Source organism: Eptesicus fuscus, chromosome 1, assembly GCF_027574615.1.
Source record: "Eptesicus fuscus isolate TK198812 chromosome 1, DD_ASM_mEF_20220401, whole genome shotgun sequence".
Taxonomy (NCBI): Eukaryota; Metazoa; Chordata; class Mammalia; order Chiroptera; family Vespertilionidae; genus Eptesicus; species Eptesicus fuscus.
Window position 1 is genome coordinate 43,639,763 of NC_072473.1, and position 24,986 is coordinate 43,664,748.

Consider the following 24,986-nt stretch of genomic DNA (forward strand, 5'->3'; position numbering starts at 1 on the left):
TTTGCTGAGCCCCACTCCACATTGTAAGAAGGGACCAGGAGCTAGGGTTGAAGAACACAACTATTTCAAAATTTTTAGGATTATAGGAGATGAGAAACCTTGAGGGCAGTGCATCCATACTTTGGAAAGAAGGATAACCCTTTATCTCTATGTCCATAGAATAAAGTTCCTTTTGAAACATCTTGGCAGAACATGTTACTTGTTAGATCAAGGAGTAAGGAAAGGGTAAGTTAAGAATTGCTTTGAGAACACCATCTTTGAGGAGGCAGCACAAAAACCAAAACTGCAGGCTAGCCTGTTCTCTGAATGAGAACTGAAGAGATGGGGAGGGACCACCCTGAGGAGAAGATGGACAAGACTATGCAACATGGTGAGAAGCTTGGAGACTATGGAGAATGGTGGCCAATGGGATTTTTCCAAAAACCAACCTGGCTGAGTGATTTAAAAGCAGGAGTATCTAATCTTCTCTTTTAACTAACTGGGTTACTCAAATAGGACTGAAATATCCCTCCCTCAACCTATCTACACTTTCCATGTAGCATTAAAAAAAGTCTGCTGTATGCAAAAAAGGGGGAGGGGGACTCCTTTTTTCAGGTTTTTAATTGCCCTAGGAAGAGTCATCCAGATGAAACTGGCAGGACAATTGGGAAGGAAATAATGGAAGGCAGATGAGTACTATTTTACCAAAGAATCATTGTGTTCTAGCTGGGCCCACCTCTGAAGTGAGGTAAGGGTGGCATGGGTGGGAAGGAGGAAAACAAAAACCAAAAGTGCTATTTATGCTCCCAGAGCCCCAACCATCTCAACTGGTCTCATTTTAATCATTTTCAGTAGGTCCTTGAGAAAAGACCAATACAACTAAGGTTGCTATTATGATTATGTATTTATTAAGCACCAAAAGAATATCAGAGTAATAGACTCACAGCGTAAGAGCAAAACAGAGCCCTGGCCTGTTATGTGACAATCTCAATTAAAAACAATCTGGCCTTGGAAAAAAATAAGTGATTATGGACATGACTGATCTCCCGAGCTGGCAGAGCTGAGCCTCCCTCTGGTCTTACAGTGACAAGAGGCCAAAGTTAATTGGTGTCTTAGTGCTATGGGAACTTCCCTCTGCTGCTTGGAGAGAAGCAGCAAAAGTCCCAGACAGAAATACTGGAAGGGCTCAGAGCCTAACCCAGTAACAGGATTGCATGTGTGCACATGACAACTTCTTAGGGCTTAGGCAAAGCCAGTCATACTTAGGAATCTGAATGTTGGCAGATAAGACACGTTGGAATAGCCAGGAAGATAAGCGGACCATGCAGAAGGCAGAGGCTAAAAGATAATCATGTCAGCAAACTAGTAGGGCAGTTTTAGCAGACACTCTTGCCCTCGATGGTCAGGAGCTCATAATCCCGGGGAACTGTGCGCAGCAGCTGAGTGTAGTCATCATTTATCTGGGCGATGATCTGGTACTCCTGGTCCAGACAGGGTTCATCAGAGTAGTCATTGCCTGGAGTCCGGGTAGCTGGCTCTTCGCTGGAGCAGCCACTTTCGCAGATGGCCAACCTCATGGTTTCGCCAGAGTTGCTGGTCTCCCTGGCATGCACCCTGTGGCCCAAGAGCCCACTACCCATGAGAAAGGACTTGAGGCTGGGACCCTGGTTTCCAACCCTTCTGCCCTAATCCTTGTCATCAAGAGATTCTAGGAACAGAGTGCTGGTGGACCTGAATCATCCTCTGTGTTTGGTGGGTCACAGCAGAGCATCAGGAGGTGCTTCAGAAAGGGAAAACTCTGTGCCTTGACTCTGAAGACTTTTGGGCTTAGGATTGTGTCTTTGAAAAACCCCCTTTCTGCTATACCAGTGACCTACATAATTGAGGGGAAGGAAAGAGTTAGAAGATAGAAGAGGAGAGGCTATCTTACCTGGCCACTTCATAGACGTGCTCTAGAAAAGAAGGATAAATCAGGTCAGAATTCTCCAGGGGATATAAACAAGGGCCAAGTATGGACCTTGAGTACCAGTTAAAAGGTGAAGGAAGAGGAGACATAGAGGAGGATCTCAATAAGTTCAGCTTTCCAATAACTGGGAGGTATGGGGAAGGTGAGTTGTAACACAGGGATGTATGTCTTGGCCACTATGATAATGCTGCAATGAACATAGAGGTGCATATATCTTTGTGAATACATGATTTTGAGTTTTTAGGGAATATACCCAGGAGAGGAATTGCTGGGTTGTATGGTAGCTCTATTCTCAATTTTTTGAGTCATCACCAGACTGGTTTCCATAGTGGTTATACCAGTTTAATTCCCACCAGCAGTGGATGAGGGTTTCCTTTTATCTACAACCTCTCCAATACTTGTTATTGCTTATTTGGTTGAAAATGGCCACTCTAGCAGTTGTGAAGTGGTATATCATTGTAGTTTTGATTTCCATTTCCCTAATTGCCAGTGAGGTTGAACATCTTTTCATATATCTATTGGCTGTTCATATAGAAACAACCACTGTCCTACAATAGAGGAGTGGATAAAGAAGATGTGGTACATATACACAATGGAATACTACTCAGCCATAGAAAGGATGAAATAGCACCATTTGCAGCAACATGGATGGACCTTGAGAACATTATGTTAAGTTAAATAAGTCAGAAAAAGCTAAGAACCATATTATTTCACTCATATGTGGTATATAAAACTTAAACTTGTGAATACAAACAGCAGTGTGGTGGTTGCCAAAGAGAAGGGGGTCCTAATATACGGTGACAGGAGAAGATTTGACTTTGGGTGGTGGGCACATGGTGTGATATACAGATCTTGTAACAAAGAAACCCACATCTGAAACCTATGTGTTCATATTGACCAATGTCATCTTAATAAATTTAATTAAAAAAACACACACAAGAATGTAGAATTCTTAGGGAAAGGAAGAGGAAGCACAGTTGGTAACTGTCCTCTTTGGCATACTCTGACACAGGACATTGGGCTGGATCAGTTATTTAGTGTGATGGGGAGAAGGACACTGGAACTGAATTCACTTCACACTCAGGAATCTTGCTGAAGATCCCTAGGGAGTCCTTGTGGGAAACTTGTCAGCCTGACCAGAGCCTAGACAAAAGGGGCTGAATTAGTCTGTTGTCAAGAACCATGGCTTAAGTCATTCTCAAAGGCACTCACCCTTACCCTGCACCCAGGAAGGGTCCTGAGATAGGTCACTATTGCCCCCTAGGAGGAACATCTATATTCCATGCCAGTTTAAAGGCTATAGCCTGGTACAAAGATGAATGTCTCTTGGTACTGTCCTCTAGGGGCTTATAATCTTTCAGGGATGCAACCTGGAATGCATGTATTACATCACAACAAATTTAAAGTGGCATGCTGAAGCCGACCTTTTATCATGTGATAGAGCCTTGTATTTCCATGCCTTACCTCCTCCATTGGCCAGATAGCTTCCCTTACTTCAGGAATTGTGTCTATTGCATTTTTATATGCTCAGCACCTGGCACATATTAGGTACCCAGTAACTACATGTTGAATCTAATGGATACCCCAAGATCATCTCCCTTATAAAGAGGTAAAAATCAGGAATTTGGGGAAGGCAATCCAGGAAGGGAAAATGCATAAAGGTGTGAAGTGTACAGTCATTGAATTCAATGACTGGAAATTAATCTTGGTGTAAGGGAGTGGTGGGAATAGAGAAGGTGAGCTAGAGTTACATTACGGAGGGCCTTTTAATGAAATGCTACATTTTGACTTCTATTCCCTGGGCCACAAGGAGACCTGGAAGGATTTTGTAAGGGAAACTATCTGATATGGTTATAATTTTAAACCAGTCTCATTGAGACTATGAATGAATATTTTACTTTTAGTGCTACTGGGATTTGTGGCCACTTGAGATATCTCCACTTCCAAATTTAGTCTCATGGTTCATAGCCGTGCTAACTGGCCAAGACCAAAGCTGATACTTAAGATTCAGAAAATGGAGATATTCAAAGCTCCCTTCCCTTCTTTGATTGGAGAGACCCAGGTGGAAACCAGGCTATTTGGGATTTGGAACTGCTACAGTGGAATAGACACACTAATGGTAGGTAAAACCACTAGTGCAGCAGGTATTGAGGTGTAGCTAGATTATACTTATAAATTAACATCTAAATAATCTTTTTCCTTCTCTATTCGCTCTCAGTTGTAAAATTCCCCTGACAACTGCACCTTAATCATGCCACCTGGGATTTGTGACCAGTTATGGCTAATTAGCAGGGACTTTCAGAAGAAGGAACCAGGCCTTGCAGAATGTAAACAATTTGGAAAGGGGTAGTATTTCAGGAAGAAGGAACTATATGAGTAAAGGTATAAAGGTTTAAAAAATAACTTAGTGAGGTTATCAATAAAGAAAATGTATGTAGCTAAGCAATGGGAAAATACAGGGAAAAGGGAAAGTTAATGACAGGTTAAGGAATTTGGACTTTATTCTCTAGGCCTTGCAAATGCACTAAAAGACACCAAATATTTGAAAGCAAAGGGGTGACATGATTATCAATTAATTATAATCTTTAGCTTTTTTCTTTATTTGTGCACTTTGTGTTGACTTGGATCTTTTAAAAACATGCTGCCTTGATGCTATTAAAGTGATAATATAAAATATTTTATGCAATCTTCCAGACCAAATTAATATAGTAAATCCAGTGAAATATTTTGCCAAATGATTAGACTTCATCTCTTTACATTTCAATTGGTTGTTATGGTACTGTGTAAAACTCAACCTAACTGTAATATTGATGATTTCTCAAGGTAATTGTAACCTTGAATTTATGTTCTAAAACAAAGAACTTTAATGAAATAAAGACAAAAGGGATAAAATAATTCCTTGTCGCTTCTAAGTAAGCTCTTTTATTGTATTGAACTCCAAGCTTTGACTCCATGACTTTTATTGCTATGTATCATTATTGATAAACTCCATGCTTCTATATTAAATCCCTTCGATAAATTGTAATCAAGCTGAGGCCAAAGATTGTGACTTCTCCTTCTCTTGTATCATCATTAGACAACCCATTTCAGAGATGGCTATATTAGCCGGGATATCAAAGATTTGTAAATTAATTTTTGTAAGTTTTATTATTATTGTTAGCTTGCATGTCTGACTTTATTTACTTCTACCCTCACTCTTAAACTGGGCTGGGAACTCTTTGAGGTGCCTAACATAGTGCCAGAATTTAAACTCAACTATACTGCCAAAATGAATGAATGACGAAGAGTCACCCAGTCATACTCATCACTCACCTTGCTGGGATGTCTTCCGGGAGAGCATGATATAAGTCATGATGAAGACCACCATACAGCACAGGACAATGATGAGAATTATGGCAAAGATAGGCAGGCCCTCTCCTAGAAGGCAAAATAAGACCAAGTGGGATCTGGTTAAAAATTTATACAGAAACAGAGACCAAAATAATCAGCCCAGACTAGTGCACACCTATTTATTTTCCATCTTCTAAATTTCTTAGCTAGTCATAAAGATAAACAAAATCTCAGGCCATGACAAAGACTTGAGAGAGGCTAGATAACCCAGGTATAAACAAGTTCTTCAAAACCCACTGGTTGATGGTTTGATAGGCCTGAGCATTTAACTCATCCTCCATGCTTTCCATGGGGTCAAGACATGAGGTTTTCACCTTCTCTTAAAGAGGAGAAAGTAATACCCTGACTTACCAGCTTCACAAAAATGCTACCTTATTGAGATTCTTGTCAATTACTTCTGACCACAAAAATCTTTTCTTCACATTCTCTGGCCAAGAATTCAGGTTTCTTTTTCCTCACACATATTTCCATTGAGTCCCCTGGGTTACCTATTCCAATCATGTCCACTAGCTGAAGGAAACAAATAGATTGGGCTTCAGGTTCTGGATCTGTTATTTATTTGCTGTATTGATGTGGTAGTAAGAATATTGATCCCCCAAAGATGTTCACATCCAAATCACCAGAATCGATATGTTAGTTTACGTTGTAAGGGGAGTTAAGGTTGCAGATTGATTTAAAGTTGATAATTAGTTGTTATTAAGATGAAAATATAATCTTGAATTATCTGTGTGGACTAAATGTAATCACAAGGGTTTTGTAAAAGTGCAAGTAAAATAAGAGTCAGAGAAATTTAAGGATGCAACATTTCTGGTTTTGAAAATGGTGTGAGGGAACCAAAAGCCAAGGAATATGGGTAGCCTTTAGAAGCTGGACAAGGCAAAGAAACTGATTCTCCCCCAAAGTCTCCAGAATGAACACAGCCCTGCTGACACCTTGAGTTTAGCTAACTGTATCAAACTTCTGATCTCAATAATTGTAGGATAATATATTTGTATTATTTTAAAGCACCAATTTTGGGGTAATTTTTATAGCAGTTATAGAAAAGTAAATATAGTGAGTTTAGTAAAATTATTGACTAGGTCTTAATTTCCCTATAATTTCAATGAAAAGATTGGATGATGTCTAATATACTGCAGCTACAATATTCTGAATCTAGGGGCATGATCAAAGGGTTAAGAAGAATAGGTAAAGAAATCTCAGTGTCCTTAGAATTTGATGCTGAAACAGACTTTGTTTTTTTACAAAACCCCAAAATATTCTGTCTTAGAAACTGTGTATTTGTTGGCCTCACAACTCTTGTTGGAGCTGAGAGATCTCAAGCTATAAACTGATACATATAAAAGGAGGATTCCCCCTTGGAAGGATTTAAGCAATGAAAAATTTGATAAAGGATATAAGGCACAGACCCAACATCTGAGAATGTGTCTTCTTCCCAGGGCTATTGTCTCATTTTCCCAAACTAACTCTCTAAGATGTGTCTTCTAACCTCCCTTTCCCAATTGCATGATGCCCTGGGAGAGGCATGAAGTTATGAAAGACTTCAAGTTAGTGGTGGCAATGCAAAGTTGGCAAACCAAACAGGTTTGGGCTATGTCCAGAGACATCCAAGAAGCTCTGCAACCAGGAGTGAAGAAGTACAGGAGTATTTAAAAGTCCATCATCAATTATAGGCAGCCAGAGGATGATATCAGGAGTAATAATCATCAAACTATTTAGCACCAATCAATCAAAACAGATGCTTATTATAGAACTGGAGTCTTAGAAGTCCCCTGAAATACTAGGCATTGACATTTTTGTTGAAGGACTCTGAGGTGGTCTGGAGAGTTCTGAGAAACAGAGTAGGACAGCCCAGGTGATAATGGGGAGCTCAGTATTAAGGGAAGGAACAAATTATCAACTAGTATAAAATTATTTTATTATTTTAACAGTCAATTAAGTCATACTAGTGCACAATAACTCACTATAAGCTCCTGGTGAAACATAAAAGAGCTTCTCATTGGGATTTGGATCTCTGAAATCATGATTCAGAGATTCTTGACACTTTGGAGGAATCACAAGTCAGTTGTAAGCTGCTTAACGAACCCTGGTGAAGAGCTCCCATTACCTTTATCTGGCTCAATGTTCATCTCTAAGAGAGCTGGCTGAGGTTATGGACCCATTTCTATTCTTGCTTAAAATGTTTGTAAAGTATAGTAACAATGAATCAGCTAATAACTCATCTACCAATTTCCTTAACCCCATCTGACTGTTCATCCCTGGATATAACTCTCACCCTCTTCATCCAACCTACCTTCCTCATCCCTAGGGTCTTCAATCATTATCTGGACCAAAGCATTGGTAGCAGAGTTGAATGACATAGAATAATGTATATTGTGAAAAATGTTAGTTTCAAAGTTTAAAGCCAAAAAGGAAGGATAAAAGTTGTGACATTGCTCTTACCTGGTCCAGCATTGCTCTCCCCAAGGTGGTGATGCACTTCAGTGGTCCAGCTCCAGGATGAGTTCACTGTGGGCATTACTATGACAACAGGGCATTAGAATAAGAGGGCCTTCTTCTGGTCAGGAGCTTGGATGTAGAGACCAACTGCCAAGTTTGGGATTCTTCTCTGGACATCAGTGCTGAACTTCCCAGAATTTCTGGCCATATCATTGACCACTAGTACTATGAGGTGAATTACCTTAGTTTATTACTGTTGGTAGTGGGAAGAAGGCCCAAAGAGGGAAGGCAACTTATTCAAAGTCCCACAGCAAGTGATATTAGGAGCAGAATAGAAGTAATCAGTTTTCTCTTTTCCCGTGAGATTATTCTAACTCTCTTCTTTTTGCTTCAAAAGTTTTCACAAAGAGAAATATATATATCCATAGTTCCACTTCTTTATAATCCTTAAATTCTTCCTATATTTCTTTTATTTCAATTACATTATTACCTTGTTCTCTCTAAGGAACCCAGTGACCTCTTATTATCCCATCTAATGGCACGGAGCCTTCTCCCTTGGCTATCATGACACCATTTCAGATCTCTATTAGTGCAAAATGACCCTATTAAAACTTACTTTCTAAAGAGAATTGCATGGTTGTAGGTGCCTCAGTCTTGGTTTTGTGTGGCTTTGAGGAGTCTGAAAAAAAAAAGAGCTCAGTCAATGTTCCTGATACCCTTGAGTTAACAGTTTAATGACCTAGGAAAATTGAGAATTAAGTAAAGGTCAGTTATGTTTATACTTGGACCTGTCTCAATACTTCTCTCCTGATGATGGAAAGTTGTATGTTACCTGTTTACACTTAAAATCATTCTAAGGCAGAATTATTAACCCCAAGTTCATAGACACACAAGAAATGTATAGCTAGAGTCCATAGTGTCTTTCAACTTGTATGGGAAAAACAATTTTTACTAACTTTGAACAAACATTTTGCTGTTCATTCTCTTGAGAGAAATTTAGGAAGTATCACAAAGAAGGTAGCTCTGGGTGATATCAGTGGAAATAGTAGAGTGATGACTTTGGACTATTCACCTATTCACAAAAACAATAAAATAACACACATTTTTATAATCATCTTATTTTCCAGAATTTGAGAAATTAACCAATGATTTGCATCAACCTAGGGAGCATTTATGGAAGAAAAATACCTCAGTCTTTATAAAAACTTGCACAGTTCATGGTATTCTAACTTACTCCAGCCACAATACCTCACAACAATCCAGTACTAGCCTTGAAACTAAACCCAATTTCAGGTGCTGAAGTAAGCATAACATTTAATTCCAAATAAAATTGTCGTTATTTGACTTGTGTTTCACTTTCCTGAAAGACCTGATTCAAAAGGCTTACCTTGATCATAACTCAACATAATAAAAGCCATATATGACAAACCCACAGCCAACATCATATTCAATGGGCAAAAATTAAAACCATTTCCCCTAAGAATAGGAACAAGACAGGGATGCACACTCTCACCACTCCTGTTTGACATAGTACTGGAAGTACTAGCCATTGCAATCAGACAAGAATAAGAAATAAAAGGCATCCAAATTGGAAAAGAAGAAATAAAACTGTCCTTATTTGCAGATGACATGATACTGTACATAGAAAACCCTAAAGACTCCATCAAAAAATTATTAGACTTAAAAAAATGAATTCAGCAATGTAGCAGGATACAAAATTAATGCCAAGAAATCTATGGCATTTCTATACACCTACAATGAACTTACAGAAAGAGAGAATAAAAAAGCAATCCCATTTATCATCACACCAAAAAAATTAAGATACCTAGTAATAAACTTAACTAAGGAAGTGAAAGACCTATATGTGGAAAACTACAGGACACTGAAAAAAGAGATAAAGGAAGACACAAACAGATGGAAGAACATACCGTGTTCATGGATTGGTAGAATCAACATCATCAAAATGTCCATACTACCCAAAGCAATCTATAGATTCAATGCACTCCCCATTAAAATACCAACAGCATATTGCACAGACCTAGAACTAACTTTCCAAAAATTCATCTGAAATAAATAAAGACACTGAATAACTGCAGCAATCCTGAGAAAGAAGAACAAAATAGGTGGGATCTCAATACCAGATATCAAGCTCTATTACAAAGCCACTGTTCTCAAAACAGCCTGGTACTGGCACAAGAACAGACATATAGATCAATGGAATAGAATAGAGAACCCAGAAATTGACCCAAACCACTATGCTCAATATTCAACAAAAGAGGTATGAACATACAATGGAGTCAAAACAGTCTCTTTAATAAATGGTATTGGGAAAATTGGGCAGATACATGCAAAAAAAAAAAAAAAGAAAAGAAACGAGACCACCAACTTACACCATACACAAAAATAAACTCAAAATGGATAAAGGACTTAAACATATGATGGGAAACCATAAAAATACTAGAGGAATCCACAGGCAGCAAAATCTCAGACATATGCCAAAGCAATTTCTTCACTGATATTGCTCCTAGGGCAATGGAAACTAAAGAGAAAATAAACAAATGGGATTACAACAAAATATAAAGCTTTTGCACAGCAAAAGAAACCATCAACAAAACAACAAGAAAGCCCACTGCATGGGAGAACATATTTGCCAATGTTATCACTGATAAGGGTTTAATCTCCAACATTTACAGGGAACTCAGACAACTTAACAAAAGGAAGATAAACAACCCAATCAACAAATGGTCAGCGGACCTAAATAGATAATTTTCTAAAGATAGAAGGAAGGCCAAGAGACATATGAAAACATGTTCAAAGTCACTAATCATCAGAGAGATGCAAATCAAAACAACAATGAGGTACCATCTCAAACCTGTCAGAATGGCTATCATCAACAAATCAACAAATGACAAGTGTTGGTGAATAAGGAACCCTCGTGCACTGCTGGTGGGAATGCAGACTGGTGCAGCCACTGTGAAGAACAGTATGGAGTTTCCTCAAAAAACTAAAAATGGAACTCCCATTTGACCCAGTAATCCCACTCCTAGGAATATATCCTAAGAAACTAGAAACACCAATCAGAAAGGATATATGCACCCCTATGTTCATAGCAGCACAATTTACAATAGCTAAGATTTGGAAACAGCTTAGGTGTCCATCAGCAGATGACTGGATCAGAAAACTATGGTACATCTTCACAATGGAATACTATGCTGCCATAAAAAAGAAGGGATTCTTACCATTTGCAGCAACCTGGATGGAATTGGAGAACATTATGCTAAGTGAAATAAGTCAGTCAATGAAAGAAAAATACCACATGATCTCAATCATTTATGGATAATAAAGAACATTATAAACTGATGAACAAAAAGATAGATACAGAGACAGTAAAGCATCAAACAGACTGTCAAATTACAGCGGGAAGGTTAGGGAAAGGTGGGGGAGATAAGAGATCAACCAAAGGACTTGTATGCATGCATATAAGCATAAACAATGGACGCAAAACTCTGGGGGTGAGGGCATATATGGGAGTGGGGTGGGGGGCGGCAATGGTAAGATATGTACACATATAATACCTTAATAAAAAAATGAAACAAACAAACAAAAGAACAACAGAAAAGAAGCAAGAACATACAATGGGGGTAAATAGTCTATTCAATAAGTGGTGCTGGGAAAATTGAACAAATAAATGCAAAAAAAAAAACCATATCCACCATCTGACACCATATACAAAAATAAACTCAAAATGTATTAGTTAAAATGTAAGACTTGAAACCATAAAACTTTTAGAAAAAAAACATAAGTAGCATTTTTTTTTCTTATATATCTCCTTGGTCAAAGAAACAAAGGACAAATAAACAAATGGGACTATATCAAAGTAAAAAGTTTTACAGCAAAAGAAGCCATCAGAAAAAGGAAAAGACAATCTACTGAATAGGAGAACATATGCACCATGATGCATCTGATAACTGGTTAATAACTAAATTTATTAAAAACATATACAACTCAATGCCAAAAAGTCCACAGTAATCCAATTAAGAAATGGGCAAAGGATCTGAATAGACATATACAGATGGCGAGTAGATAAATGAAAATATGCTTGACATCAATAATCACCAGATAATGCAAATTAAAATGAAGGCCCTTGACCAGCCAGTGTTGCTCAGTGTTTGAGCATCAACCTATGAAGCTAGAGGTCATCAACCTATGAATCTGGCCAGGGAACATACAAGAATCACCAATGAATGCATAAATAAGTGGGACAACAAATCAATGTTTCTCTCTCGTCCTCTCTTTTTACAAAAATAAAATTTAAAAATATTCAATGAGATATTACATCACTCCTGTCAGAATGGCAATCATCCATAAATCAACAAACAAGAAGTGTTTGCCTGTGGTCTTTCTTGGCATCTGCAAGGGGTTCAGGAATCTGGAGAAGGCACTGTGTGTAAATTAATCAAGAGTCCAGAGATGAAACATAATTTGGGAAGGCATTTGGGGGGCCAGAGGAGCTTGGCTAAAGAAACCAAGTTCTCCTGTCTCTCCAGACTCCTTGCTTTTTATTAACACAAATTGTCCTAAGGCAAGGTATATAAACACATCAAAGGTTAAGGTTTGGTATACAGAATCCGTTGTCAGATTGGAGGAACTGCCTAAAGCTGTTCAGGTGTTTGGCCAGTAGGAGGCAATAACATGTAGGTTGAAATTCCCTCAGCTGTTTGGCAGCAAGCAATAATTTATGCATCCTTTTCAGGTTTGGGGAAATGCCCTCAGCCATTTCCAGATGATTCAGCCCTGCTGACGTGCTGGAATTGGCTTCCGGCAAATGTTGTTAAGGATGTGGAGAAATGGGAACCCTCATGCACTGTTGGTGGGAATGCAGATTTGTTTAGGGCTATGGAGAATATGGAGATTCCTCAAAAAATTAAAAATAGAACTGCCTTATGACCCAGAAATTCCATCTCTGGCTATATAGCCAAAGAAACCCAAAACACTAATTTGAAAGTATACATGCACCCCTATATTCACTGCAGCATTATTTGAAATAGCCAATGTAAACCAGTCAGACAAAGACAAATGCCATATGATTTCACTTATATGTGGAATTTAAATAACTAAATAAATGAACAAATAATATAGAAATAGTCTTATAGGTACAGAGAACAGACTGATAGTTGTCAGAGGAGGGGGAAGTTTGGTGGGCTCAGTAATAGATTAAGAAGTACTAATTGTAGATACAAAATAGTCATGGGGATGTGAAGTACAGAATGGGGAATATAATCAATCCTACCTAATAAAATAGTAATATGCAGATTGACCTCACCTTTGCTATGCCCAAGCCACGCCCACCAGCCAATCAGGGCAAGTATGCAAATTAACCCAACCAAGATGGCGGTTAATTTGCATATCAAGACAGCGTAGAAAGAAGCCAAGGGCTGCAGAAGGGAGTGAAGCTGTGGAGAAGCAAGCAGGTGGGACCTTCGGAGAAGGGAGGCAAGCTGGCACTGCCTGACTTAGCCCGCACTGTCCAGGCCGCCATGGACCCGGCAGACCTGGTGGGCAGTGCCTGATGTCACCCACAAGGTCCAGGCCATGATAGTGACCGGGCAGGCTGGGCAGGCAGCACCTGACGCTGTCCGTGGGGTCCAGGCGGTAATCGGGACCGGGCAGGCCCAGCGGACAGCGCCTGATGTCACCCGCGGGACCGGGAAGCCATCGGTACCAAGCATAGCGGCATGGACAGCACCTGACGCTGCTGGCGGGGTCCAGGGGGCAATCGGGATGGGCAGACGGCATGGACAGCGTCTGATGTCACCCGTGGTGTCCAGGTGGCAATTGGGACTGGGCTAGCCTGGCAAATAGTGCCTGACATCATCCGGTGGAGTCCAGGTGGCGATCGGGACTGGGCAGTTCCAGCAGGCATCGCCTGATGCTGCTCAGGGGGTCCAGGGGGCGATCGGGATCTGGCAAGTGGCATAGACAGTGCCTGACACTGCCCATGGGGTCCAGGGGGCAATCGGGACTAGGCAGGTGGCATGGACAGCGTCTGATGTCACCCGCAGGGTCCAGGCGGCAATCAGGACTGGGCAGGCCCGGCAGGCAACGTCTTATGTCACCCGCAGGGTCCAGGAGGCGATCGGGACCGGGCAGGTGGCATGGACAGCGCCTGATGTCACCTGCAGGGTCCAGGTGGCCATCGGGACTGGGCTGGCCTGGCAGATAGCGCTTGACATTGCCCGGTGGAGTCCAGGCTTCCATCGGGACCAGGCAGTTCCAGCAGGCAGCGCCTGACGCTGCTCGCAGGGTCCAGGGGGAGATCAGGACCTGGCAAGTGGCATGGACAGCACCTGACACTGCCTGTGGGGTCCAAGGTGCTATCGGGACCAGGCAGGCAGCATGGACAGCACCTGATGCTACCCGCGGGGTCCAGGGGGAGATCCGGACTGGGCAGTTCTAGCAGGCAGCGCCTGACACTGCCCGCGGGGTCCAGGCAGCTATCGGGACCGGGCAGGTGGCATGGACAGTGCCTGACACTGCCCGCGGGGTCCAGGCAGCCATCGGGACCAGGCAGGTGGCATGGATAGCACCTGATGTCACCCGAGGGGTCCAGGGTGCAATCAGGACTGGGCAGGTAGTGTGGTCAGTGCCTGACTTTGCCTGCAGGCTCTGTAGGCTAGGGTGGCCAGGGTCTCTGGGATCACTGTCTGCCCCTGGGCCACCTGAGGACACTGGTGGAGCAGGCCAGGGTTGAACATTTTAATGAAAATGCAATGCCTGTGCCCTGCCCCACCACGCCCTGTCCCTGGAGAGGAGAGGGAAGTGGGCAGTTAGGAGGCATTGGGGCTCTGAAGTGGCTGGGAACAACCTGCAGGCAAGCTACCAGGAAGAGGTGCTGAACCGTGAGGATGCAGAGGGCTGGCTAATGGAAGTGAGCAAAGGTGCAGATGAGGCAGCTCTTGCCAGCACTGAGCTGGAAAAGTGCATCAAAAGCCTGATGGACAAAATTCTGAAGAAGGTGCATGTCCAGTATGCTCAGATCTCTGTGGAAATGGACATGTTCTCCAAGTCCGACCTCTCCACTATGATCAAGGACATCCGCACCCAGTATGAGAAGCTGGCTGCCAAGAACATGCAGAATGCCAAAGAATTACAAGAGCCACTTCACCATGCTGACAGAGAGCGCTGTCAAGAACACCTACGTGGTGCGGGCCAGCGACTGCTCAAGGCCAAGACCCTGGAGACTGAAACAAGCTGGGGCATGAACAAAGCTCTGGGAAAGCAGCTGCAAGAGCTGGAGGATAAGCAGAACTCCGACGTTAGTGCTATGCAGGACACAATCAACAAATTAGAAAATGAGTTGAGAACCACAAAGAGTGAAATGGCAGGATATTTAAAAGAATACCAGGACCTCTTCAATGTGAAGATAGTTTTGGATATCGACATTGCAGCTTACAGGAAACTCTTGGAAGGTGAGGAGACCCGGCTCAGTTTCACCAGCGTGGGAAGCATAGCCAGCTCTACTACCAGAGTTCCCAGGTCTTTGATGATCTGCCTACAGTGGTTTACAGAATAGCTCCTACTTGATGTCTGCTCACTCCTTCCCTTCTTAATACACCAGCCCCATCCATGAGGAGCAGATCGAGGTGGAGGAGACCATTGAGGCTGCAAAAGCCGAGGAAGCTAAGGATGAACCCCTTCTGAAGGAGAAGCTGAGGAGGAGGAAAAGGAGAAGGAAGAGGCTGAGGAAGAGGAAGAAGGTGCCAAGGAAGAATTTGAGGATGCAAAGGAGGAAGAAGGAGGTGAAGGTGAAGGAGAAGATGCCCAAGAAGCTGAGGACGAGAAGAAAGATGAAGGTGCTAGGGAGGAGCAAGCAACCAAGAAGAAAGATTGAGCCCTCCTTTTCTTAATTGTTTCAGGAATAATCCTCCCAAAACCAGGTCAACCCCACCACCAACCAAGCAGTTGAGTTCCCAGTACTATATGAATTAAGAAGTCAATGTATTTAACATTCTGAGGTGACTCAGGTTGGACATTAAATGTTATGCTATGACTTTTCTCCTTATACAGAGTATCTGTTTGCTTGCAGAGTGGCTTCCTGGCTTACTGCCAGTCTGTGCATGGTCCACGCTTATGAGTTCAGGATCTATGACATTGTGAATAATTCAGATATTTACAATAAAAACACATGAATACACGAATTCACTAATGTTAATGTTAAACTTCATGGAAAAAATAGTCCTTTGAATCTTTGGTGGTTAGAAATTAAAGACCTCAAATCATGTGCAATAAACAGTAAATAAAGTTACACTGAATGACAAAAAAATACATTAGGGGCCAGGAAACGTCAAAAGAACTGGGGAACCATTCCCAGATCAGGAAGGTAAGTCACAGGGTATATATTATTGCTACAAATACAGTATTTCCTACTACTTACAACATATACAATGTAATGTATTAGATTCCTTCCTATTGGATGAAGTATGTATTCTCATAGAGTAATACTGGTAAATATGTTATAGTTATGGCAGTATGTTATAGCCTATCTATATTAATAAAAGGGTAATATTTTAATTAGACCATGAGACCTTCCAGATGTCCTTCTGGACAAAGCCATGGTGGCGGGGCTGAGGCAGAAGCGGTTATGGGTGATCAGGCCAGGAGGGGAGGGCAGTTGGGGGTGATCAGGCTGGCGGGGGGGGGGGGGTGTAGTTGGAGACAAGCAGGCCAGCAGGCAGAGTGGTTAGGGGAGATCAAGCAGTCAGTCAGGCAGGTGAGCAGTTAGGAGCCAGTAGTCCCACATTGCGAGGGGTTTGTCCAACTGCAAGTTTAGGCCTGATTCCACAGGGGTCCCAGATTGGAGAGGATGCAGGCCAGGCTGAGGGACCACCACACCGCCCGTGCACGGACTTCGTGCACTGGGCCACTAGATATATTATAATAACTATGTATGGTGCTAGGTGGGCACTTGAAACATTTGTGGGGTCACTTTTTAAAGTATATGATTATTTAACCACTGTGCTGTTTTAATTAATACAAAATAATATTGAATGTAAAAATCATATATGTTATTTACATATATATACTGGGCTTACATACATATGTTAGGCATATATATACACACATACTAGGCTTTGGTAGAGGATAATGGATGGAACAGGGGGTTGGAGTAGCTGTGGTGAAGACCTCAAGTAGAGGGTCTGCTGTGGAGAGAATGACACATCTTACTTTAATCCAAGAGGTAATGGTTAGAGAAAAGTTAAGGCAGAGAAGGTGGTTGATAGAATTCACCTTGATCTTCTCAGATAAGGAGAAGATGAATAACTGATATTAGGAATAGGACAAAATTGAGCAAATTTATTGGCATACAGCATGGGTACAAGAAGTGGATGTCACAGAGCATAAAACTAACATGGGCTAATGCACATCTGTATTTTTTTTGTGAGTAGAGCTCAACAGTCCGAGAGCATGAGCAAAGACACGGTCTGTATGGCTATCCCAGAACTAAGAAACAGCATGGTGGTTGAGGGAGAGGGATGAATGGTCTGAGAAATATATTAGGCAGATATAAAACAGGGGACCAGATTCATGGGACAAGGTTTAAGTAGAGAAGGAAGCAGCTAAAAAAAATTGAAGTGAAAGAAGCTTGGCTCAGCGAGCAGAAAAGGTGGAAGGTTCAGAGTAATTTCTCTGAGCCTCAGTTTCCTTATCTGTAAGTAAGGGAAATCATGAGCATTGCTTTATTGCATGTAAGAAATATACAGATTGATTGGTTGTGATCAAGTTCCTGACCAGATGGGCTAGGAACTAACTTACAGAAAGGTGAAAATTACAACTTGTTTCTCTTTAAAGTACACATTATTGGACTTTCTGGACATTTCCTGCTTTCTCTGCTTGACCAGATTGTAAACTCTCAGAGAACTGGGCCAGTATTCATACAATAATCTCAGAGTGAGACAAACCTTGTTTCCCCCAAAATTAACAGACCAAAAGCTACAGCATGCACATTGTCATTACAACTCAACTTGGAAAACAAATCCTTTCAGCCAAATGCAGGAGTCTCAAACTAACATCAGTCTGCTAACACAATTGGTGAGATCCAATTTGATGACATTCCTTATATAGAGATATCCTCAGAGGATAGTGATTTTTAGGAGGTTCTGAGGAAAATTCCCTAAAAGCAGTTTGTTCCTAAAATGTTTTGAGCAATGGCAGGCTTGTGGGGAAACACATCTTTACTTCCAAAGAATCTCTTGAAAGGAAGCAATACTCACTTAGATATATCATTCCTGGGCTGTTCATTTAAACTCCTGCCCCATAAATATATATGTATGTATATATTTCAGAGAGGAAGGAAGAGGGAGAGAGAGATAGAAACATCAATGATGAAAGAGAATCATTGACTGGCTGCCTCCTGCATGCCCTCTACTGGGGATAGAGCCCACATCCTGGCATGTACCCTTGACTGTAATCGAACCCGGGACCCTTCAGTCTGTAGGTCAATGCTCTATCCACTGAGCCAAACCAACTAGGGCCCTACAGTCTTTATGTACACAGTTTGTAGTACTCCCAAGATAATGCTGTAAGAAATAACCTTGATTAACCAGAGTTAGTCTTCATTGACACCTGAACTAGAACTTATAGTTGGCTTTAGGAAAAAGGGAGGAAAATTGAAAGAAACTACATATCTAGCAAATGTCACTTTTCCCTTTACCATCTTGATCTACTTAACCTACAGCAGGACAAGTATTATCTCCTGCCCTATTTTCCCAAGTCCAAAATTTTTCTTTCTTTGTGATTTGACAACCCAATACCCCTCCCCCCTCACACACATCAATCTCTCTTCTCTGGAATAAAGACATTCTACTGAGTTATATCTAGAATCAGGTTGTCCATGGATATGCTCACCAGGAGAGAAGGTTGCTCACCTTTGACCACAAACTTCACAATGTTGCTGCGTTGCTCAGAGCCTACCCGGCCCTTAGCAGTACAGAAATAGGATCCTGAATTAACCAACACTGCAGGCTTGAAAAGTAAGGTACTCAAGGTTGCTACTTTGATAGGTTCTGAGTTGTTAGTCTGTTCCTTGTACCAAACATAACTGATGGGAGGAGAACCCTGAGCCTGGCATTGAAGGCTAATCCTCATTCCCTGGAGCACTGTGAAGCCATAGCCATTGCCAGTTGTCACTGTGGGCTTGGAAACAGGGACTGCAAAGGGAAGACAAGAGAAGAGGCTATGGTAAGTTACAAGAATATGGGAACACAAAGCTGAATCATATTTTCCGGGTATAGGGATATGCACATATCTACAAAGAGAACTAAAAGGGGCTCCTGACTTTGGAAGAAAAAGCAAAGAGGACAATGTAACTAAAAATACCTTCCTTTAGAAGATTAGGTACTGTTTTGTATTATCTGGGTTTTGGACTACCTGGAGTTAAAAATCAACTGACTGTAAAAAAGATAATATAGCTTTTTTAAGCTCGAGTAGTTTTGGGATTATTTAGCTTTTGAATTACAGGAGATATCTGTATAATTGTCAAGTCAACAAAACTCATCTTAGCTGACGCTTGCATCCCTGTCCCCAGAGCTTCTATGTCACCATCAATTCAATATCCAATATCCTGATAAGATATCCTCATTTTTATGAGTTTTAAGACCCAGAACCCAAAGAAGACAACAAAACTGTGGATGCAAGAATTTCTATGACACTCAAGGGGTAGAGATTTGAAGGCCAAGGACCCTTCCCAAGATTTTTAAAATTATGCCATGATAGTGTCCCTAAGGATACTTTGCCTATACACTTACTCTGATGAGCACAAATGTCTCTGGGTTTCTCAAGGTTTTCTAGGATTATAGTCCTTTATTGAGTCTTTGCCAATCAGTACTTTTCTACCCCCACAGTGACTCACGTTTCTGGACGCGAAGCTCAATGATCTTATCTCTCACCACTTGGTTGCCATTAGGAGTCTGCCAAGTGACTTCACAAGTGTAGTGGCTCCGGTCATCCATCTCCAGGGTCTTCAGTTGGAGGGACACATCTCCTAGAACCTCACGGTTAATGTGCAGGCGGCCCCGGTACTTTGCTTGCTGGATATGATCTCCAGAGGAGTCACGTAGGAAGATGGTGATTGGGTCTGAGTCACGTCGTACTAGCCACTTTACCAAGACTTGGGTGTAGCCTTTCAGAGGAGCAAAGGTGCAAGGAATATTCACATCCCCTTTCCAAGTCCCTGTCACACTCTCAGGCGCTTCAAGGATGGGATGACCTGAAGATGGGCAACAGAGGAAGAATACAGACATAGATGGCACACCCACATGGGAGCTAGGGTGGCTCTTCTCCACTAGTCTTCCTCCAGCTCTCCCAAATTTCCCTTCCCTTTTCCTAAAATCATTCTCATACTCCCCTCTTGTGGAACAGAGCATAATTCTGCTCTGAGGACATCTGTCCTTTGTCTACATGTATGTATGTTTTCCTTCTAACCTTGGGGGAACTGCAAGGCCTGGCTCATGTTATCATCTTTGGAAACTTGCTGGGGATTCTCACATAGATCACTCTGTTCTGTCAAGAACATGGACAGCCAGTCCCAATTTCCCAATCCTGGAAGTCAAACATGACTTTTCCATCTCAGAATAGGGTTATGGGACAGAGTTAGTAACCAGACTTCTAATAATATCACGTTATTCAATTTTACTATTTTTCTTCCCCTCTCCTTTCTTCTACCCATCCTTTCATCTTTCTCCTCTTTGTCCTCCTTCTTTTTCATGTTCTTTTCTCCTTTTCTTCCTACTTGTTCAGTAGTAGAATAAAGAGAAAGTATATGGTAAGCACAGGGCATCACAGGAAAAGTAACATTATACTATTCCTCTTGTTCTTTTATTTACAGAGTGAAGGTCACCTCAATAGCATTGACTTATACTTCCAACAATCCCTGTAATACTCAAAAAAGCTAAAAAACATTGAGTAGGAGTACCTAGTAAATTCAGGAGGAGAGTGAAAGGCTGCATGGTGAGTAAGAATAATAACACCAATATAAATCCAAGGTCTGCTCTACCATATATTTCTCTGTGTGACCATGGGTAAATTGCTAAAGCTGTCTGAGCTTTATCAATAAAATGGAGGTGATAATAAACAGAGGGTTACTATGAAGATAAAAATAGCTCATAGGTGTTAAATCACCTAGCATAGTGGTTGGCATTCAGTAGGTGTTGGATAAATGCCAGTCCTGTCCCATGCTTCAAGGGAACTTCTCATATTTGTATTATTCTTCTTATCCTATAGAAGTCTTCACTATGTTTTCCCTAAGGTGGATAGATCAATTAGATTGGATCATAGTAAGCTTTAAATAATGACCTAAAAGAGAAGTTAAGGCATGAGCAGGCAAGGAAGTCACCCTTCACAGCCTGATGGAACCCACCAAATTATGGGCAGGTAATAGGCCATCCCTAGTTTGTAGGGTAGCCAAAAAGTACACAGTAGCCACTACCTCCAAAAACAAGGCTGTCATGGAAGTCAATGTGAAATGTTGGTCAAATTAACCCTACCAGACCACAAAGTACCGAAAATTAGGTACAGCGGTATAGCGGCAGATTTGGAAATTACCGAAAAATCGGTACAGCGGTCTGGTAGGGTTAAGCAATACTCCTCACTTTCCTGGAAGATTGGTTAGGGAAAATCTATTTCATGAAAGCATCAACACTTGAGTGGATGCTCTACACATTATGGAGCCATGAAAACCACAAAATGGTTAGGTACTTAGTACAACAGGTCTTGGGGTGCTGAAGGCAAATTCCATCAGGTCATAATTATGCAAGAAGTTCATAAGAAGGCTGATGGACCTTGAGGCTTCGGCAGGGCTGAAAATCTGCATATTATTACCTGCTGCTGAACAGCTGTAGGCATTTCCCCTAACCTGATAATCTTTTCCTGTTTATCAAACCTTACCTTTGATATGTATATCTGCTTTCCTAAAGGGCCAATGTGTTTTCCAGTAAATAAAAAGCTGTGGGTCCAGAGATTCGGGGATCTTAGTCACTAGAGCTAAGTTTCCATCTGGCTCCCCCAAAATGCCTTCCAAATTTATATTTCTTGTCTAGTCTCTATTCATTTATGTGCAGCCCTTCTCCAGATTCCTGAACCCTTGCAGCGAAAAGACTGCAGCATTGGAGGACCAGGCCAGATAGTATTTTGGAGATTTCTAGAATTGCATAGATTTACAGGCTTTTAGAAACCTCTTAGTCACATTCCCTTATGGTACATATGGGCAAGGCTGAGGCTCAGAGAGAGAAAGATCATTATCCAAAGAGACACACATAGCAGGAACAGATCTTGGCCTCTAGGCATAGAATAAAGGCTTTCAGAAGCTACTGCCTTCTTACCTTTTTACTAACTTATTAAACTTATTAAGGGTTTTCTGGCTTCAGTTGTGGCTAAAGCCAGCAACCCCCTTATCTGGGCCTACTTGGCATGGCTTAAAGGGATGTTATCCTATGGTTGGATAATATTCCCTGACTGCCTGAAAAAGAATTCTCCCATCTGTTGGCTACTTTCTAAAATCTTTTCCAAGAACTTTAGAGCCTTGCTCTTTTCCCTCAGGAAAGAATTTAATTTTATTCAAATATTAGCTCCATTCAAGAGAAATACCAGGGATGAGCATTGACTCAAAAGGCTTTGTTGGAAAAGGGTTTAACTTTAGAAAGAGGAAAGAATATGGGGGCCCATTCTAGTCCAGAACTTGGACTTAGAAACAAAAAGTCTGGGGCCTGTGTAATGGTACTAAATAAAGAAAAGACTTAGTTTTCTGGGTGTGGACCCCTTTACAGAACTAGGTCTAGATCCCTTTTTGAATCTTTTTCCTCCTACCATTACACAGAGGGTGAGATCTTCCCATGACACCACATTCCTGTGTCTGGCCACTCTTCCTCTTTTGTGCTGCTTCCTAGATAGAGTATTAACTTATATAATAGATGTTTATAAAATTTCATAATGTTCATAAAATGCAAATATTATTATTTATTTTTATTATGTTTATTTCAATATGTGCCCTAAGCTTAATAGCTTATTTGGGCCCCTAGAGGCTTTTCAGAAGTGAAGCCAAATAGTCTTAAAGAGCTGTCCAGTTGGCAGGGCCCTTTGAAGCCAGCTAATATGATCCCCTCACTGTACAAATGAGCTGGGTACACTAAGATCCAGGGAGAGGAAGGCATTATTGGTCATTCAGTATGTCCTGATTTTCAGGTCTTATAGTATAAAACCCTACACTCAAACAAAAGCCCTGCTTTCAGGTTTGGAGGACCTCAGAGTCTGGAGATGATACAGTAAACATATGAGCTCTCACGTGCATGCCCACACATGATTTAAATTTAACATTTACAAAATGTTTCTATGAGCCCCAGCCCTGCCTTTATAAGTCCCACCTCAAACCAACACATTTGAAGAAAGGTAGGGAAGTGCTGTAAAAGGTGTTAGAAAATGAAAATACTGTAGCTCTAGAAAGAACACTATTTTTAGGAGCATTGATTCTGCTACCAATGCTTTACCCTTTTAGGTGACTTAATTCTAGCTTGAAGTTCTAGAATTTGATGGATCATAGAGACCCAGGATAGGATAGCCTTAATTGAGTCAGCTATGGTAAGCTGGATTCTTTCTGACCATACAAAGGACACAAAGCTAATAGCATCCAACCTCTATATCTAAGAATATGAAAGAAGCAGGGTTGCAGCAAGAACCCCTTTGACCTACCATAGGTTGCATTTAGTTATTACTCAGTCTTATTTTCTTAACAGACTATCTCAATTCTCATGGATATAAAGATGGAAGAAGACCCAAGGAAATAATGTTACTATGCTATGGTCAGACCTCTTTTGGAATATGTGTCCAACATTAATTTCCCACTATTACCCCAGACAATCTCGGCCATGTTGACAGGGAAGTGAGTTACCCAAGAAGGTGGTAAGAAAGTAAGTTATGTGAAGACAAGTTGAAGGATGTGGGCTGTTTAGCTTGAATAAGAGATGGGTCAAGGGGACATGATGTCTGTTCTCAGAAATGTTAAGGGCTGTCATGGTATAGAGGAAGCAGATATGACCTGTGTGTATCCAAGAAACAGTGCTAGGACATTGGAGAGAAGTAACTGGAAAGTGGATTTAGTTCAATATCAGGAATAACTTTCAAACAGTTGGAGATTACTCTGAATAAACTAGATGGCCTGGAAGAGCAGTGAACTAGCAGTCACTGGAAGTATGTAATCAGATAACAGTGAAGGATGAATCGAGGTTACTTTTAAGGTCCTATCTAGCTCTTCAACAACATTCCTTCTTTGGGGGGTATGTGTATTAACAGGGATCAAAGCCTGAAGTTATAATGGTAGAATTTCAGTTGAAAGACAGCAGATGGTGGAGGGATTTGGGAAGAAGCATTGGGTACCTTTTGAATGCCCCAGAGATAAAAACAAGAACCATGAAAGAATTTGGATACTTTCCAAGAGAGGATCCTTTTCCATTTCTATGAAAACTTACCTCCTGGATCCTTCACCAGCCTTCAACTACCTCCCTCTCTTCTGACCAGAGCTGAGAGAGTCTGCAGTACTGGCTGAGAAACTCCTGCTCAGCAGAAATAGGCTTTCCTCAGTAGGCATTCAACCCCACCCTCCATACCCCAGTCTTTTGCCCGTACCACTAGTGATATCCAGGCCACAATTTTCTGCCTTACCGTAGGTGACCATCATTAGGTGGCCCAGGAACAGCAGGCCCAGCAAGAGCCACATCACAGCCAGAGCCACTTCTGTCCTTTCTTCCTGCCTCCTGCTGTCAAAGAGGCTCGAACTCCTGATGGCTGCCAGTGTCTGTGCCTGCTCACTTCCCTTCCTTCCTTATATCTCTCACTTGACTCCCAGTCCCATCTCACATTTCCCTTCCTTCCCTATTTCAGCACAAGTCATATGAGCATTCCCCTCCCTTCCTTGCCTGGGGTTGGAGGTTTGATGGTGAGTGAAGCAATTTCTCTCCCTGCTAGGTTAGTGACTTGACTTCTCTGGAGCCAATAGGGCTCTCTGATCTTAAAGCTCACATGATGTGTTTATTCTGGGTTTCCTCCACAAAACTTAGATATTGGGGGTGACCTTTGGGATGAGTTTGCTTCCTCTAGCTTGGGGGTATTTACCTTTCTGGTGGGCCTAAGGAAAAGAGATCAACTTTGCTGGCTGGTGTAATATTCAGCA

The 24,986-nt window shown here is 41.5% G+C and overlaps 1 protein-coding gene across 4 annotated transcripts; it reads right to left on the reverse strand.

Annotated features, from left to right (window-relative positions):
* Positions 1-864: 864 nt before the first annotated feature.
* Positions 865-24,693, reverse strand: VSIG4 (V-set and immunoglobulin domain containing 4). Of its 4 annotated transcripts, none has more exons than XM_054716271.1 (8): positions 24,479-24,688; positions 19,680-20,036; positions 18,697-18,978; positions 8,388-8,450; positions 7,775-7,852; positions 5,258-5,362; positions 1,910-1,931; positions 865-1,611 (listed from the first exon to the last, which is right to left on the reverse strand). In XM_054716271.1, the coding sequence occupies exons 1-8, from the start codon at positions 24,531-24,533 to the stop codon at positions 1,356-1,358; spliced, it is 1,218 nt and encodes a 405-aa protein (XP_054572246.1). In that variant the 5' UTR covers positions 24,534-24,688; the 3' UTR covers positions 865-1,355. The 4 variants fall into 4 exon arrangements, with proteins under 4 accessions (XP_054572246.1, XP_008157711.1, XP_054572242.1 ...); XM_008159489.3 differs by having other exon boundaries at positions 865-1,593; positions 24,479-24,687; XM_054716267.1 differs by lacking the exon at positions 18,697-18,978 and having other exon boundaries at positions 865-1,593.
* Between the last annotated feature and the right edge of the window lie 293 nt (positions 24,694-24,986).